The sequence below is a fragment of the Daphnia pulex genome, chromosome 7 (genome assembly GCF_021134715.1).
Source record: "Daphnia pulex isolate KAP4 chromosome 7, ASM2113471v1".
Taxonomy (NCBI): domain Eukaryota; kingdom Metazoa; phylum Arthropoda; class Branchiopoda; order Diplostraca; family Daphniidae; genus Daphnia; species Daphnia pulex.
In genome coordinates, this window is record NC_060023.1 from 463,411 (window position 1) to 476,896 (window position 13,486).

The following is a 13,486-nucleotide window of genomic DNA, read 5'->3' on the forward strand; positions in this document are numbered from 1 at the left end:
TGTGTATATTGTCCCACCTCCACCCACAATTCCGCCACTTTTTACAATCATACATACATACATACAATTACATATACACTTAAGTTAACCCGTTGGCTGTCACGCCATACAACCCGTAGGTTGTTTTCTACTAATCTACGCGTCACGTCTGAAGGATCCATGACCAAGGTGGGACTTGCCGTTGCTGACAAGTCCGGGCTGACAAGGGGGAAGTCCCTATGGTGCATTGCCTAACATGGCCTTTCGGCGTGGCCAATGGTAAAAAGCTAGGGGAGAACAAAGGCGTGGCAGACAACGGGTTAACTAACACAAAACAAACGCAACAATACCAACAACATATGATGATCCACGCTGACATTTTAGGGCTGCCGTCAATCTTTTGGTGTTCATCTAGGCAACATCTCTGCATTACCTAAATATAAAGAGAGAACAATTCTTATTAAGCGACATGACAATTGAACTTACATATAGGTTAGTGATCAGGTTTTTGGCTCAAAACTTTAACAGCTCGCATTATTTAAGGCTTAAACATAGCTGGCAATATTGAGAAATGTAAACAGAACAAAGCTCACTTGCTAGTCTTTTTTAAAAAATCCGGAAGTAAACCGGAAGTAACCACAGCGCCTTAACCATTGAGCTGTCGTCGAAATAAACCACATTTTCGTGATCTCCATGAAATTTGGGGTCGATTAGATGTGATTTAAACGAAATCCAAAATTTGGCCAAAATCGAGAATTTTCCTGAACTATAAGTTCAGGAAAATTTTCGAAACCGGAAGTACGAATACGTAAAAAACAAAACATGAACTTTACCACAAATTTTACGAGGATCACGAATATGTGGTTCTTTCGTACGTCAGATGAATATTTACTAAACTACAGACTGAAATGAGTAAACCGGAAGTAGAAATAAAAAATCAAATATCGAAAATCTAACAAGTGAGCTTTGTTGGGGGAATAGTTACTGTTAGTTATCACTAAATATTTCAACAAAATAACAGCCAATAAATGTTTAAAGAGATGTGTAAGTAACTGAAACTGACTGTTTTGACAGCTGCACATTTTCAAAAAGCCATCTAGCGTTAGAAAAAAGAAACGTCCAGTAAAACTTTGTTTGCGCGTAAAAAGCCTGATTTTGGAAACTATTTACACAGACAGAGTTTAACGCAACTAGACTATTAGTAGATAACCTACGAAAATAAGTCAATTGTTGGGTACCTCGTGGTGTTGGTAATCCCGTGGTGAGTGACTGCAGGTGTGTAACAGCGGACGGAAGCGATCACTGGAGTGGTTAAACTGGCCAGTGCTAAGACGAGTTGAGTAGCAGCATGAGGAACAGTGAAGCTAGATGAGCGTGCGTCACGAAGATATCGATTGTGCAAAACGTCCATGACTTTTCTGTCATCGTGCAGGGACCACACAATTCCATCAAAGAAACTGCGTTGTAGATTGACATCGGCGGCCGACTCGAGATCCGAGAGACGAAACAAATAATGCTGAAAAAACGAATTCGAAATCAAAAGCAAGCTTTAACGAATTAAATTGTTACGTCTTACTCAAAAATTGCAGGAATCAACCACTTCCGGCTGTCCACTCCACAAGAACGGCTTCTGGCGGGAAAGTATGGCACACATGCATCCGCAAAACATAATGTTGACCGGAGCTTATAGTGAGGAACACTTCCAGGATTCCAAATCCTAAACACATGTAAAATTGAATGGCAATTTATATAAGAAACAAAACAAAGGTTCAAAAGAGCTCGAAACTTGCACTTCATCTACTCACCAAGTCACGATCATCCCGTCCTCACCGAAAAGCAGCCAATACACCACAAACAGCTACAGCCCAAAACTTCAAAATTGGTGGTAACAATCGACGTCAGCCCTTTGAATTTAAAATAACAAAAACAAACAACAATAAGTAACAAACAATTGTGTCGCAACTTTAATTTTGGTTATTAATTTCGCCTAAAGCATCGACTTCTCAGTCACAGGTGATTGGCACAGTTTTTATCTCATCATGGGTATAGCCAAATGAAAAAATTAAATTTGGGCACTTTCACATGACACTTCTAAGCCATTCTAGTTCATAACTTACTTGAAGTAAAAAAAAACGGTTTAATTGTGCGCAATTGTGCATAAGATCGAAGATTTGAACTGAATAAAAAGGATCGATTCGTTGACGATGTTTCTTTTGCAGATTGCTTAGTTTGTAAGGGGATTTGCGTTTTATCTGTAACTCACGTTTGGAAAACCAGAGGCAAAAAAAGGACATGAGGGTAACTAAGCGCAAGTAAAAGATGGGGAAAATTCAAGAAGCCAACAACGATTGGCAAACCAAATGAATAAGTTGTTGGTCACACAAAACTTTCCACAATGCAACAACAACTATTGTATAATCCAGAGACCTTACCTTAACGGGCTGGTAAGGTGAAGGGTGATTTATTTTGAGAGATGTTATTCAAGAGGGGCTCCTGCTCCCATTAAGCTGCTGATAAATATGGAAGTGTGAGTTTTTGGTGAAGCAATTCAGCATTTTTCTGAAATACTGATTGAAATAATTTAGTTGTATTAAATGTTCTGGAAACAGTGGCAAATTTTTACCTCTTTTAATGCAATGTTGCTTTCAATTAATCAGGAAAAACAACACAGTGTGACAGCAATTCGCTGAAGCAGGTGCATAATATGAGTCCTACACGTTTCAAGGGGAAATTAAGTAGTGTGCATCAAAACAGAAAAGTCTATGTTTTATTTACCAGTATCTCCTTCTAATGTATGATTAGTAATTTCAGGAAGGATCAGACAGATAGGAATAACAGTTTCAGTCAGGTGACGAAAACCAGACGTTGTTAGCCTGTCAGGTAGTACACAATCTAGAATTTCAAGTAGAAATCAGATATGGGAATAAAAATAAACTAGTCAGGCACTACAAGCAGTAAAGATAACTTACATTTGATATGGTGTTGAATTTATTCCAAAAACATAAGGAAAACTACGAAGAAAGCATCCAGAACTTTCTACAGGACTACAAAACAATGCGATGTTAGCGACATCTTACTTCTATCAAACGGACCATTTTACCCAATCACTTTTTTGAGGGGGAAAGAGTTTTTAAAAACACGAGTAACTTGAAAAGGTACTGCTTGCTAAGTGCAAATTCAGGCAACTCATATGCTACAACATATTTTCCGACAGTTACCAAATCAAAATTGTTAAAGCACATGTTAAAAGAATTGTTTTCATCCGCCCGCTCGCAACAATGTGGTTAGTTCATTACTTGGGTCATTAACTAATAAATTGACCACTTCGGCTTTCGACATTCACATTACCTAATCCCGGTTATTAAAACAGCTACTGTATGTTCAGCACTAGGAGGTCGAGTTCGGCTAGCTAACCTCTGCGTCTACCATTGCAGTTTTCTAAGATCATTTTTTTATTACAAACAAAGCAGAATGTTGAGAAATAAAAAGTGAATCTTGATCGTAGTATAAAACTGATTTTCCGTTTGAAAGACAATCTTAATCTTTTTTATCGAAAATTGCATAAGCTTATTTAAATGACGCGTACACGTTTTAAAACTTTATTAAATAATAATCTCAGAATTAAGATAAAGCAACTGACAATGCGAATTAATATTTAGGGTAGACAGCAGGGGCGTTGTAGGATGGAGTGGTGTAGGATGGAGTGGTGTAGGAAGGAGTGGTGTAGGATGGAGTGGGGTAGGCTGGAGTTTTGTACTCTGGCTCCTTGTAGGATGGCGCGGTGTAAGCGGGGGCGACGTAGGCCGGTTGTTTGTATTCGGGAGCCTTGTAGGATGGAGCGGAGTAGGAAGCATCAGCTTTGGATTGGGGCACAGCGTACTCGGGGTACTTGGCTTCGCCTTCGTATCTCACATCAGCGGTGTATCCGTTGGCGTCAGCCTTGTAGGTGACGATCTGGATGCGGCTGTCGGGGAGAACAACGCGGTAGGATCCAGTGACTACGTTGTAGTCAGATTTCTCGTTGTGCTCAAAGTCATTGTAAGATTCTTTATCCTGGACATCGTATCCGAAGCTATAGGGTTGGGGGGCCTGAAAATATGATAATTCAATCGATAAATTTATGTCATCTGAGTCATTAAATTAAATTAACACTTACGTATGTCACTTCTTCGTATTTAGGGGCCTCGTATTTAGGGGCTTCGTACTTGGGAGCCTCGTTTTCAGCAGCCTTGTAGGAATCAGCAGCAGCGAACGCAATAAAGGCAATGAGGATAAAGAACTGGAATTTAATTATAAAAAATAAAATTAATTTAAGCAATAGAAATATTCAGCTTGTAAAATATGAAATTGTGGTTACGATTTTTACCTTCATGTCGGAGCAGTAGTTTACTTGTTTAAAACAGCTGGATAACTGATACTGTCCAACCGTATCGTCCACGATTTTATACGAAAAATGAGAGTTGACAACCAACGGCAATGTGAGGGTGGCCGGTGGGGCTGCAAGTATGAAGAAGGTGAAGGTAAAACCGCAAATTAGATAGGAACATGGGACAGTATTACATCGTACGAAAAACGAAATATCAATGCATTGGGAACTATTAATCGTCTTCCGAATTTGGCCGCTAATAACTTTCTCGAATTGTTGTCTCAGGAATGACCACAAGGACTTGCACGCACATATGTTACATAAATATCTGTGGCAATTCACACGTAACGTTAACGTAATCGGCTATGATGATGTGACTACAATAAAACAACGTTAATAAATATAAAATATTCGCTTCTGTTTTGTACTAAATTGTTACAAAGTACAATTTTTGCGTGCCTAACATTCAAGGTGTCTATACAGACTTTTATAGCATAGATTTCACTGTCGCTAACAGCAAATGCAAACCCGACATATTCAAATGTCGGTCAGTGTCGCAAGTGGTCCAACCGTATATTGATAGCCCATAGCTATCTCAATTCTCAACATTCAAATGAATCGGTACCAATGCAGTAATTTAATTATTGGATCACCTTGCAACTTCACTTTTATTAGAAAGTACATCAAGTAGGTCATCCTTCAAAGAGAATTCGAGTAAGACTTTCCTATTTCAATCGATTTTTTCACTGCTAGTGTCATCTTTTTTAATAACATTTTATTAACGTTAGGATTAATATTGAACAGCGTATTATTTTCACGATTAAATGTTTCTTTACTATTTTACGGCAAGTTAAAAAAACTTTAGGTGTAGGCCCTATCGGGCGTATAAGTGAACCAGCATTCAAGTTTGAACCCAAGGAAAGAAATACCTTGAATAAGCCATTTTTATAACCTGTGAAAATGAATATATGGATCAGCAAACAACCGTGTTTCTGAGTTTCCACAAACGAAAGCAAAACTGAGAATGTTAATTTAAGGAAACAACTATTATACATTATGGGGTGATGCACCGCACATAAAAGAACTTTCACGCAACAATGAAAAACAAACTTTCCATGTCTCAAATCTCTTTTGCCGATCCCATCCAACTTAAGTAGGCTACGTAAGAAATAACGGCAAGGCAACCCTCTCAATGTTTTACCTCGAAAGAAACAACTGTTACCCTTGTAACTTAAAATCAGTGCAAAATTGTAAACAGATTTATTGCGTGAGCATCAATCAAGATGAGTCACCCATCATAAATGTTCAAGGTTAATTGATGCTGAAAAGTGTTTACTTATTACACAGAAAAATGAATAAAATTTAATTCGACTACAATTTAACTTTTAATCGACATTAAAAATGTACCAGATTTAAAAGTCCTGTGTAAATAACCAGTCAGCTCTAAGTTAGTTACAGACAACAATCCAAGATATCATTTTCCCGTAACAGTTCCATAAGAAAAAGGAATACGCAACAAAAAAACATTTTAAAAATGTAATGGCAGCGGCGAGATTCGAACTCGCGCCTCCGAGGAGACTGGTGCCTTAAACCAGCGCCTTAGACCGCTCGGCCACGCTACCGATACGCTAGGGTTCTAGGAAATTTTAGTGTCGCATGTAGTTATGGTTAATTAGCATACTACAAATGCGAAACTGGTCAACGTGATACAATTATTGTCCCACAGACTTGTAATGACTTGGAGTATTTGTATTGGTAATAACTTGGAATATTTACGGCATGATAAATAAATCAATTCCTTCCTGAATTCTCGATTTGCACTGTTGTCTGAATTGAATTCATCACTAAAATAATATCAGAATCAAGAGACTTGCGTTGCGGTAAAACACTCGCTCCAATTTTCAGAATTCATTTGAATATTCTCGTTTCAGATTTTACATTCAAATTTGCCTAGAATTGCATGCTGTGTTTCTGCACTGGTGCGCTCTAAAATTCTGTTGGTCCAGAGACAACATGTCAATAATATATTCAGACGCAAAGCAAACTGCAGAAAGCATCAGCAATACTCCTGACAAGGTAACGACTCATGCATCGTTAATTCCTTCGAGTCGAGTTTCTACATTTGTTAAGGTTAGAACAGAAACGTCAAACGAATCTGATGAACCTGTGACAGAAACTGGATACAGTGGAAATGTTATCGATATATGTAAATGTCAACAACTTCATTCGGTAGCCCACATACTATAGAAAATTTAAAATCTGTCAACTATTCAAATCATCTTCCTACTTCCTAGACTGCCCTTGTACTTTTAAAAAATAAACGTGCACTGCATTCAATTCGACTATGCTATGCTATTCAATTCGGCTATGCGCAGCAGTGAAAAAAGAGAATCAGCTGACATGTCCTGTTCCCTTGGTTTCAACCATCATATAAGAAAACTAAAACACAACTAAGAACACCGACCGTAACAGTTAACTCCTGTACAACCTGAGCCACCCAAAAACAATTTAAAATAAATAAAACAAAAACAAAAACAAAACGAACATACCATTTCTGTTAGAAGTTCCAAGAAGGGCTTTTTTCCTTTTCTTTTACTCTGTCGCTATGTGAAATCTGCTGTGAGCAAATCTGAAATCGAATGAGGAGAAAAAGAGTTACAATCCATAATCGGCAATGGTAACAAGAATATTGTCATACAATTTTAAACTTAAAACAAGTTAACCGTTGGTAAGAGGTTAGGCAGTCAAATTCGATCGCATTCAGCCACCAATAGTCGATGACCTGGAATTGATTCAACATAATTTATTCTCAAGTCACCAGTTGATCTGATGGGTAAAAGGAAAGCACCTAAAGGAAACAGAGATCTATCACGCCATAGTTCAGTCGGTATCTTTGATTGGAAGCAATTATTATTCTACAAATCAAGATCTTAAATCGTATGGACATCAATGACAAGGATTCAAATCAGAGTGGACTAGCAGTGACCCGGATAAAAAAATTTTAAAAATGTCAAATGAATTTATACTTATTAAAAAGGAATACCAAAAATTCCTATCGCTAATAAACGGACCCGCGAGTTCTTTTTACAGACAGAACTAGACAGAAAATATACCTGAGAATGCGAATGTTGCACATCAATTTTTAAATTTGAAATAATAACACGCGATGTAGCCGTCCCCAATCTTGTCAACTCGCACACGTTTTCTGCAAAAATATTCTTAACTCGTATTGACGTCAGGGGCAGGGTTTCAAATCAGCGTGGAAAAAAAGTGACCCGGTTAAAGAAATTAATAAAATGTCAACTGAATAATTAAAAAAACCAAAATTCCTACTGCGCGAATTATATCCGTAACAGTTTCGGATACATACACTCGCCTTAATATCACAAAAAAAACAAATCCAAAGTTTCTTTCAACTAACCTAAAAATTTGACTGAAAATACGAATATCGCAAATGAATTCTTGAAATCTATACTAACATGCGATGGACCCATCAATCTTCAAACATTTGACAACCGTTGCATCGTGCACCCATGAATAAAACAATACCGAATGTTCTTTGAAGACAAAATGCATAAATCGACCATATATCATATACTAGTCTGAATCACGAATGACAGAATTGATAGCCGTAGTCTGCTTGTCTCCAAAACACATAACTTTGTTTCAGGTCGGTGCAGTAACGTACTTTAAATCATACTCACAGGGTATTTAAGGGATTGTTGCTGGCCACCAAGACATTAGACGGTCAGCAAATGCGATCAACTGAATCGCAATGTCGCTTTTACCTTTGTTAACATTCTTCAGTTGGTTCATCATTTCTTTTCACGGTTCCTCACCGACGCCCAATCCGCTCAGCGGCAAACACCTCCGCGTCATCTGGGTAACAAACAATTATCTGTGCATTCTTATTCATTTAAATTCAGTTTGATTAATCCGGAATTACGTAATTCGTGGCAGACACGCTGGAGTGGAAACCCCAAAGGACTATTTGGACCGCTCAAAGGAGGAGCGCTACTGGAAGTCTTGGCGAAACGTTTAAACTTCACGTATAACTATAATTTAAAAAAAAAAAACTTACTTTTTATTGTATTAGATTTAAATAAATTTTTTCCGTTTAACTGAACAATTATTTAATCCTCTTGCTAGTTACGAAATGGTCAGAGTGACGGAAAACAGACAGACGCCGACGGAAAAAGAACGTGGACTATTCAATTATTTGTGGGATAAAGTTGAGTTCCAAATCTTTTCAGACTTACTAGACTAAGACGATCTGAGATGACAATCTAACCCAAAATAATGATTTATCACAGCAATCTGAACTACTGGTTCACGATACGATCGCGACATTTCAGTACAATTCGGTTGTCGATTTTACATTGCCTTGGGTTTACGACCACTTCGCTTTTCTCATTCCCGTCCCTGATGAAACGGCCAACATCAACGCCGTCGTCAAACCGTTTCAATGGCCGGTTGGCACATTTTAAAAGAACAATTATCTGGTAATAAAACAAAGAAAACAAAAATCGTTAACATTAGTATTCAATCGACAGGTTTGGCTGGGACTGGGGGTATCAATCGCTTGCGTCATCGCAGTTTTAAATTTAATCCAGTGCTACTTGGAATATCGATCGGCATTCGAAATGGATTTTAAAAACAGGAGCAAACAACAGCCAGAAAATTTAGCAAACGTCGATCAACTTCGTTTCAAGAAATGGCAGACCGAAAAGCAATACCTCTACGTTTTTGGCAATTTGCTTTCACAAGGTTCAGAACCCCAGACAATTCCTATCCGTCAACCGTCACAGGTATTTTATTAATTAGGCGGACTCTGCCCGTCGAGACGACTACCTTACCGACTAGTTGCTGGAGTGTGGACCCTGGCTGCTTTCTTCTTCGTCCAGTCCTATACGTCGACTCTCTTCACTTGCGTCGTGACACCAGTCAATCAACCACTGATTACTTCCGCCTACGACATAGCTGAAAGAAGCGATATCCAGTTATTCGTCAGAAAAATGGGAACCGCAGATAATCTCATCTCGGCAAGTTCAAATTTTGTTTAAACGGATATCGATCCGTTGATCTGATTCTTCTTTCCAATTAAACTTGCTCAGAATGAAAACAATACGGGCCTGAACCTGAAACTACACGAAAGGCTCAACTCTAACCCAAAGTCTCGATGCACTTTGGTGTCTGATTGCATCAATAAGATTACACCGGGATCAGGAAACGTCTTTCTTGAAGTATAAGACATTTCAAAATTTATTACAATCAATCAAATTGGTCTTTTTCAAATTTCATTACCAAATTAGGCAATTGTTTACCTTAAAGATGAAGTAAGAGCAGATTTCCGAAAGACTGGCAAGTGCAACTTGCAAGTAGCAAACAGCATTTTTATATCAGGCCCTTCAATGTTGGCCTTACCCAAAAACAGTCCCTACACCAAAAGTATCGACCGCGGGTACGCAATCAAATTCATTTAATTTTTCGCCGCTTTAATTAATAACCCAAGCACTTTTTTCCCGCTGCCCATCAATTTAAAAGATTATTGGAGTTGCAACAAACTGGACTGCTCGACTACTGGGACCTGTGGTTCCGCCCCATGCCCCCTCAATGTACGGGAAATGTCCAAAGTGGGAAATCGATACCGAAAAACAAACTTGCTCCACTTTCCTTAAAAAATTTGACCGGCGCTTTTCTCGTCATTGCCGTTGGATTCGGCCTTTCCTTTTTGGCATTTCTCTGCGAAAAAATCATTTCCATGCCTGAGCGCCACCGCACCCAAACGAAAAACAATAGACAGTAATTTACCGATTTCTAAGCATGTTCCAAGTAATGCAAATGCAAGTAATAACTTTAAGAGTTTGCTGACCTTGTCGTGGGCGCTTCTGGCTCTCAAATCCTCAGTAGACTTGATGAAACCTATTCGATTTCTCTATGCCATGCGACCTTAAACAAAACAAAATGTCACAAAATTAACAATGGATACAATGGAACACAAATAAAACCTTGAGTAGTTTCTAACTTAAGCTCTCTTTCTAGTTACAGGTCCGCTACTATTGACTGGGCCAAGTAAATCAATAAAGTTAACGTTGTTGATTGGCACGTGCGAGATGTTTCAACTGCTGATGTGTTATTCCAGAGCTCAGTTTTTTCAGTGGGCAATGTACTTCTGGGATACAATATTGGTCATCAAAATAATATTTGAATTACCAATGAGCAAGCAACGAGCAAACTTCTATAGACTCGATTAGCTATAAATTTGTAAGCACTTACTAGGACTTGACGTCAAAGCATTGCTTCAGATATCCCAAAGTTTAAGCATCAATTGACTAGAAATTGCCAATCACAAGATGAAATCCCAAAAAAGCTATTATTTACGTGTGAATAAAACATATGCGTATCTACTCGACTATTATCTTCTCCTTAATGACATGTAGTTGAGAGAGTGTAGCCGTAACGCCGTAACATATGATATAAAAGAAATCCTATCATCTCCTACTGATCAGTCTTCGTTGGCCACGATCAGCCCAAAGATCTCATTGGTGGCGCGGATGTCTAATAACATCAGGGAAATAGAAACAATCCGCTTTGATAAACCTTACTGGCCAAACTTCAAATGATTTGGAGTGGGTCTAAAGAACTCTAGGCACAACGGGCTGTAACAGACTATGGATTTTTCAGCATTACCTTTGATCATTTGGTTGACCGTTTCAAGTTGCGGCTCTTCAACATCATCGACGTGGAATTCCCTCAACGGTCGGCACCTTCGTGTTATCTGGGTAGTAAAAAATTGTGATTTTATTTCTTTACATATTTACTGATGAAATAAATTTTCACGAAAAAAAAAATCAATCACCTGGATCTGGCAAAAATAATCTCCGTTGTAGCCTCGTTGGCAAGGCAACCCAAAGGGATTGTCTGGGCCACTCAAAGGGGGCGTCGCTCTTGAATACCTGTCGACGCGATTGAATTTCACGTAATGCAATTTTACAAACCGTAACAGTAATTGAGATATAAAAAGAACCAAACCTGAAAGCTATGCACTTCATTTCGCAGGTACGAAATGGTCCGAGTGACTGAAAACCGACTGGAGCCACCAGAAAATGGGAGGGGACTTTTCAGTTACTTCTTTGATAAAGTTGAGTTTACCGATTCAATTTTCTTCTCACTATAACCACCACATAATCAGTTGTTAAAAATCAGAAGACGTACCTAAAAAGAATAAAATCAAAATAACTAAATAAATTGATGACTGAAACGTGATTTAACATTAGAATATTATAAACGACAATTGGGAATTAACTTCAGTAAACTATAATTTATTTTCGCCTGATCTGTCACAGCAATGCGACTTTTTAATTCAAGATGTGGTGCCGACATTCCAACGTAATAAAATAGTCGATCTGACAGCGTACTGGTTTTACGGAAATGTAGCGATCCTCATTCCCGCCCCTCACGAAACGGCCAACATCAACGCCGTCGTCAAACCCTTTCAATGGCCGGTTCGTACACTCACAAATGTTTGACATGTTCTTATTCAACATTTGTTAAACTATCGACAGGTTTGGCTAGGACTTGGCGTTTCAATCGTATGCGTCATCGCAATGTTGAATTTAATTCAACACTACTTGGACTATCGTTCGACATTGATGGAGAGTTTTAAACAAAATGAAATCACGCGTCAGAAAAGTGGTCGGCTTCGCGTTACGAAATGGCAAACTGGAAAACAATATTTCTACGTCTTGGGCAATTTGCTTTCGCAAGGTTATTATTATTTCTTCACCACTTACTCTTTTTGTCGAGGGGAAAATTTGGAAACAAAATTCAAAGGTACTTCATAATTAGGTGGCTTTTGTCCTCCGAAATGGATACCCTATCGATTTGTCGCTGGGGTGTGGACACTGGCCGCTTTCTTCTTCGTCCAGGCCTACACCTCAACTCTCTTCACTTACATAGTGACACCAACGCAGCAACCGTTAATTTCTTCCGTCTACGACATAGCGGAAAGTAGCGACATCCAGTTATTCGTAAAAAAAGCGGGAACTCCAGACACTATCATCTCGGCAAGATCACATTAAGTTTTAACGCGTCTATCAGCATTCCTTTTCTTTCAACTTAAAATTCGCAGAACAAAAACAACACGGGCCTCAACCTGAAACTACAAGAAAGGCTCAACTCTAACCCCAATTCGCGGTGCACTTTGGCGTCTGACTGCATCAATTTCATTACACCAGGATCAAGGAACGCCTATCTTGACGTAAAACATTTTTTTTTTCTTTCCCAAAAATTAAAAACTTTGTCGCTTTCAAATTTAATTATGAATTAGGCACATCTTTACCTGAAAGACGCAATAAGAGAAAACTTTCAAAAGACTGGGAAATGCAACTTGCAAATAGCGAAGGGGATATTTCTGTCGTCGTCTTCAACATTTGCCCTACAGAAAAACAGTCCCTACACCAAAAGTATTAACCGCGGGTAGGCAATGTAATTCACTCAATTTTTCGCCGCTTTAATAACCCAAGTACTTTTTTCTACTGGCAATAAACTGGACAGACTATTGGATTTGCAACAAACTGGACTGCTGGACTACTGGGACCTGTGGTTTCGCCCCATGTCCCCTCAATGTACGGGAAATGTCCAAAGTGGGAAAACAATGCCGAAAAACAAACTTGCTCCACTTTCCTTAAAAAATTTGACCGGCGCAGTTCTCGTCATTGCCGTTGGATTCGGCCTTTCCCTTTTGGCATTTCTCTGCGAAAAAATCATTTCTATGCGTGACCGCCACAGCATCCGCACCCGAACCGTTCAAATCAGTAACTCCCAATAAATCGATCGAAATGCGGTGAAATCTCCCTCCTTTTTTAAAACATGTACCACGGTGGTTTTGGCAAAAGCCAAAAAGACATTCGATGCATGTATACAGAATCTCCATTATCAATAGCTCCGTTCTTACCTTGAACTTGGTGTCGACTTATACCAGGGTGGCTAAATAACACGCACGATCAACGAATTTTATCCGATCCCAAATTTAGCACGAAATGTAGACTGCATGTCATCAATGTTCTCTGGTTTCCTGTAGAATTAAATATATTAGCTAGAGTTCTTGAAATACAATCAAACTATAGAAATGCCAAATAA

The 13,486-nt window shown here is 38.7% G+C and overlaps 1 protein-coding gene, 4 long non-coding RNA genes and 1 other non-coding gene across 6 annotated transcripts; 1 reads left to right on the forward strand and 5 right to left on the reverse strand.

The window, feature by feature from the left end:
• Positions 1–181: 181 nt before the first annotated feature.
• Positions 182–3,054, reverse strand: LOC124196855. The gene is made up of 8 exons (XR_006875849.1): positions 2,949–3,054; positions 2,755–2,871; positions 2,603–2,690; positions 2,412–2,546; positions 1,785–1,883; positions 1,556–1,696; positions 1,218–1,495; positions 182–412 (listed from the first exon to the last, which is right to left on the reverse strand). It is a non-coding gene; the product is annotated as an uncharacterized LOC124196855 (long non-coding RNA).
• A 510-nt stretch (positions 3,055–3,564) lies between these two features.
• Positions 3,565–4,461, reverse strand: LOC124196856 (repetitive proline-rich cell wall protein 1-like). The gene is made up of 3 exons (XM_046592099.1): positions 4,346–4,461; positions 4,136–4,258; positions 3,565–4,068 (listed from the first exon to the last, which is right to left on the reverse strand). Exons 1-3 carry the CDS (start codon positions 4,349–4,351, stop codon positions 3,628–3,630), a joined length of 570 nt encoding a protein of 189 aa, XP_046448055.1. The 5' UTR covers positions 4,352–4,461; the 3' UTR covers positions 3,565–3,627.
• A 1,424-nt stretch (positions 4,462–5,885) lies between these two features.
• Positions 5,886–5,967, reverse strand: Trnal-aag. The gene has a single exon. It is a non-coding gene; the product is annotated as a tRNA-Leu (tRNA).
• Positions 5,968–6,935: 968 nt separating this feature from the next.
• Positions 6,936–8,402, reverse strand: LOC124196857. Its single transcript, XR_006875850.1, has 4 exons — positions 8,292–8,402; positions 8,134–8,224; positions 7,044–7,127; positions 6,936–6,974 (listed from the first exon to the last, which is right to left on the reverse strand). It is a non-coding gene; the product is annotated as an uncharacterized LOC124196857 (long non-coding RNA).
• A 1,074-nt stretch (positions 8,403–9,476) lies between these two features.
• Positions 9,477–10,144, forward strand: LOC124196858. The gene is made up of 3 exons (XR_006875851.1): positions 9,477–9,588; positions 9,658–9,806; positions 9,890–10,144. It is a non-coding gene; the product is annotated as an uncharacterized LOC124196858 (long non-coding RNA).
• An 889-nt stretch (positions 10,145–11,033) lies between these two features.
• LOC124196859 lies at positions 11,034–13,448 on the reverse strand. Its single transcript, XR_006875852.1, has 4 exons — positions 13,302–13,448; positions 11,378–11,560; positions 11,205–11,301; positions 11,034–11,123 (listed from the first exon to the last, which is right to left on the reverse strand). It is a non-coding gene; the product is annotated as an uncharacterized LOC124196859 (long non-coding RNA).
• Positions 13,449–13,486: the final 38 nt, after the last annotated feature.

Excerpts from the sequence above, each read along its gene's own strand:
- LOC124196856 (XM_046592099.1), bottom strand. Across the intron at positions 4,069-4,135 it reads AATACGAAGAAGTGACATAC|GCCCCCCAACCCTATAGCTT; the intron begins GTAAGTGTTAAT and ends TCATATTTTCAG.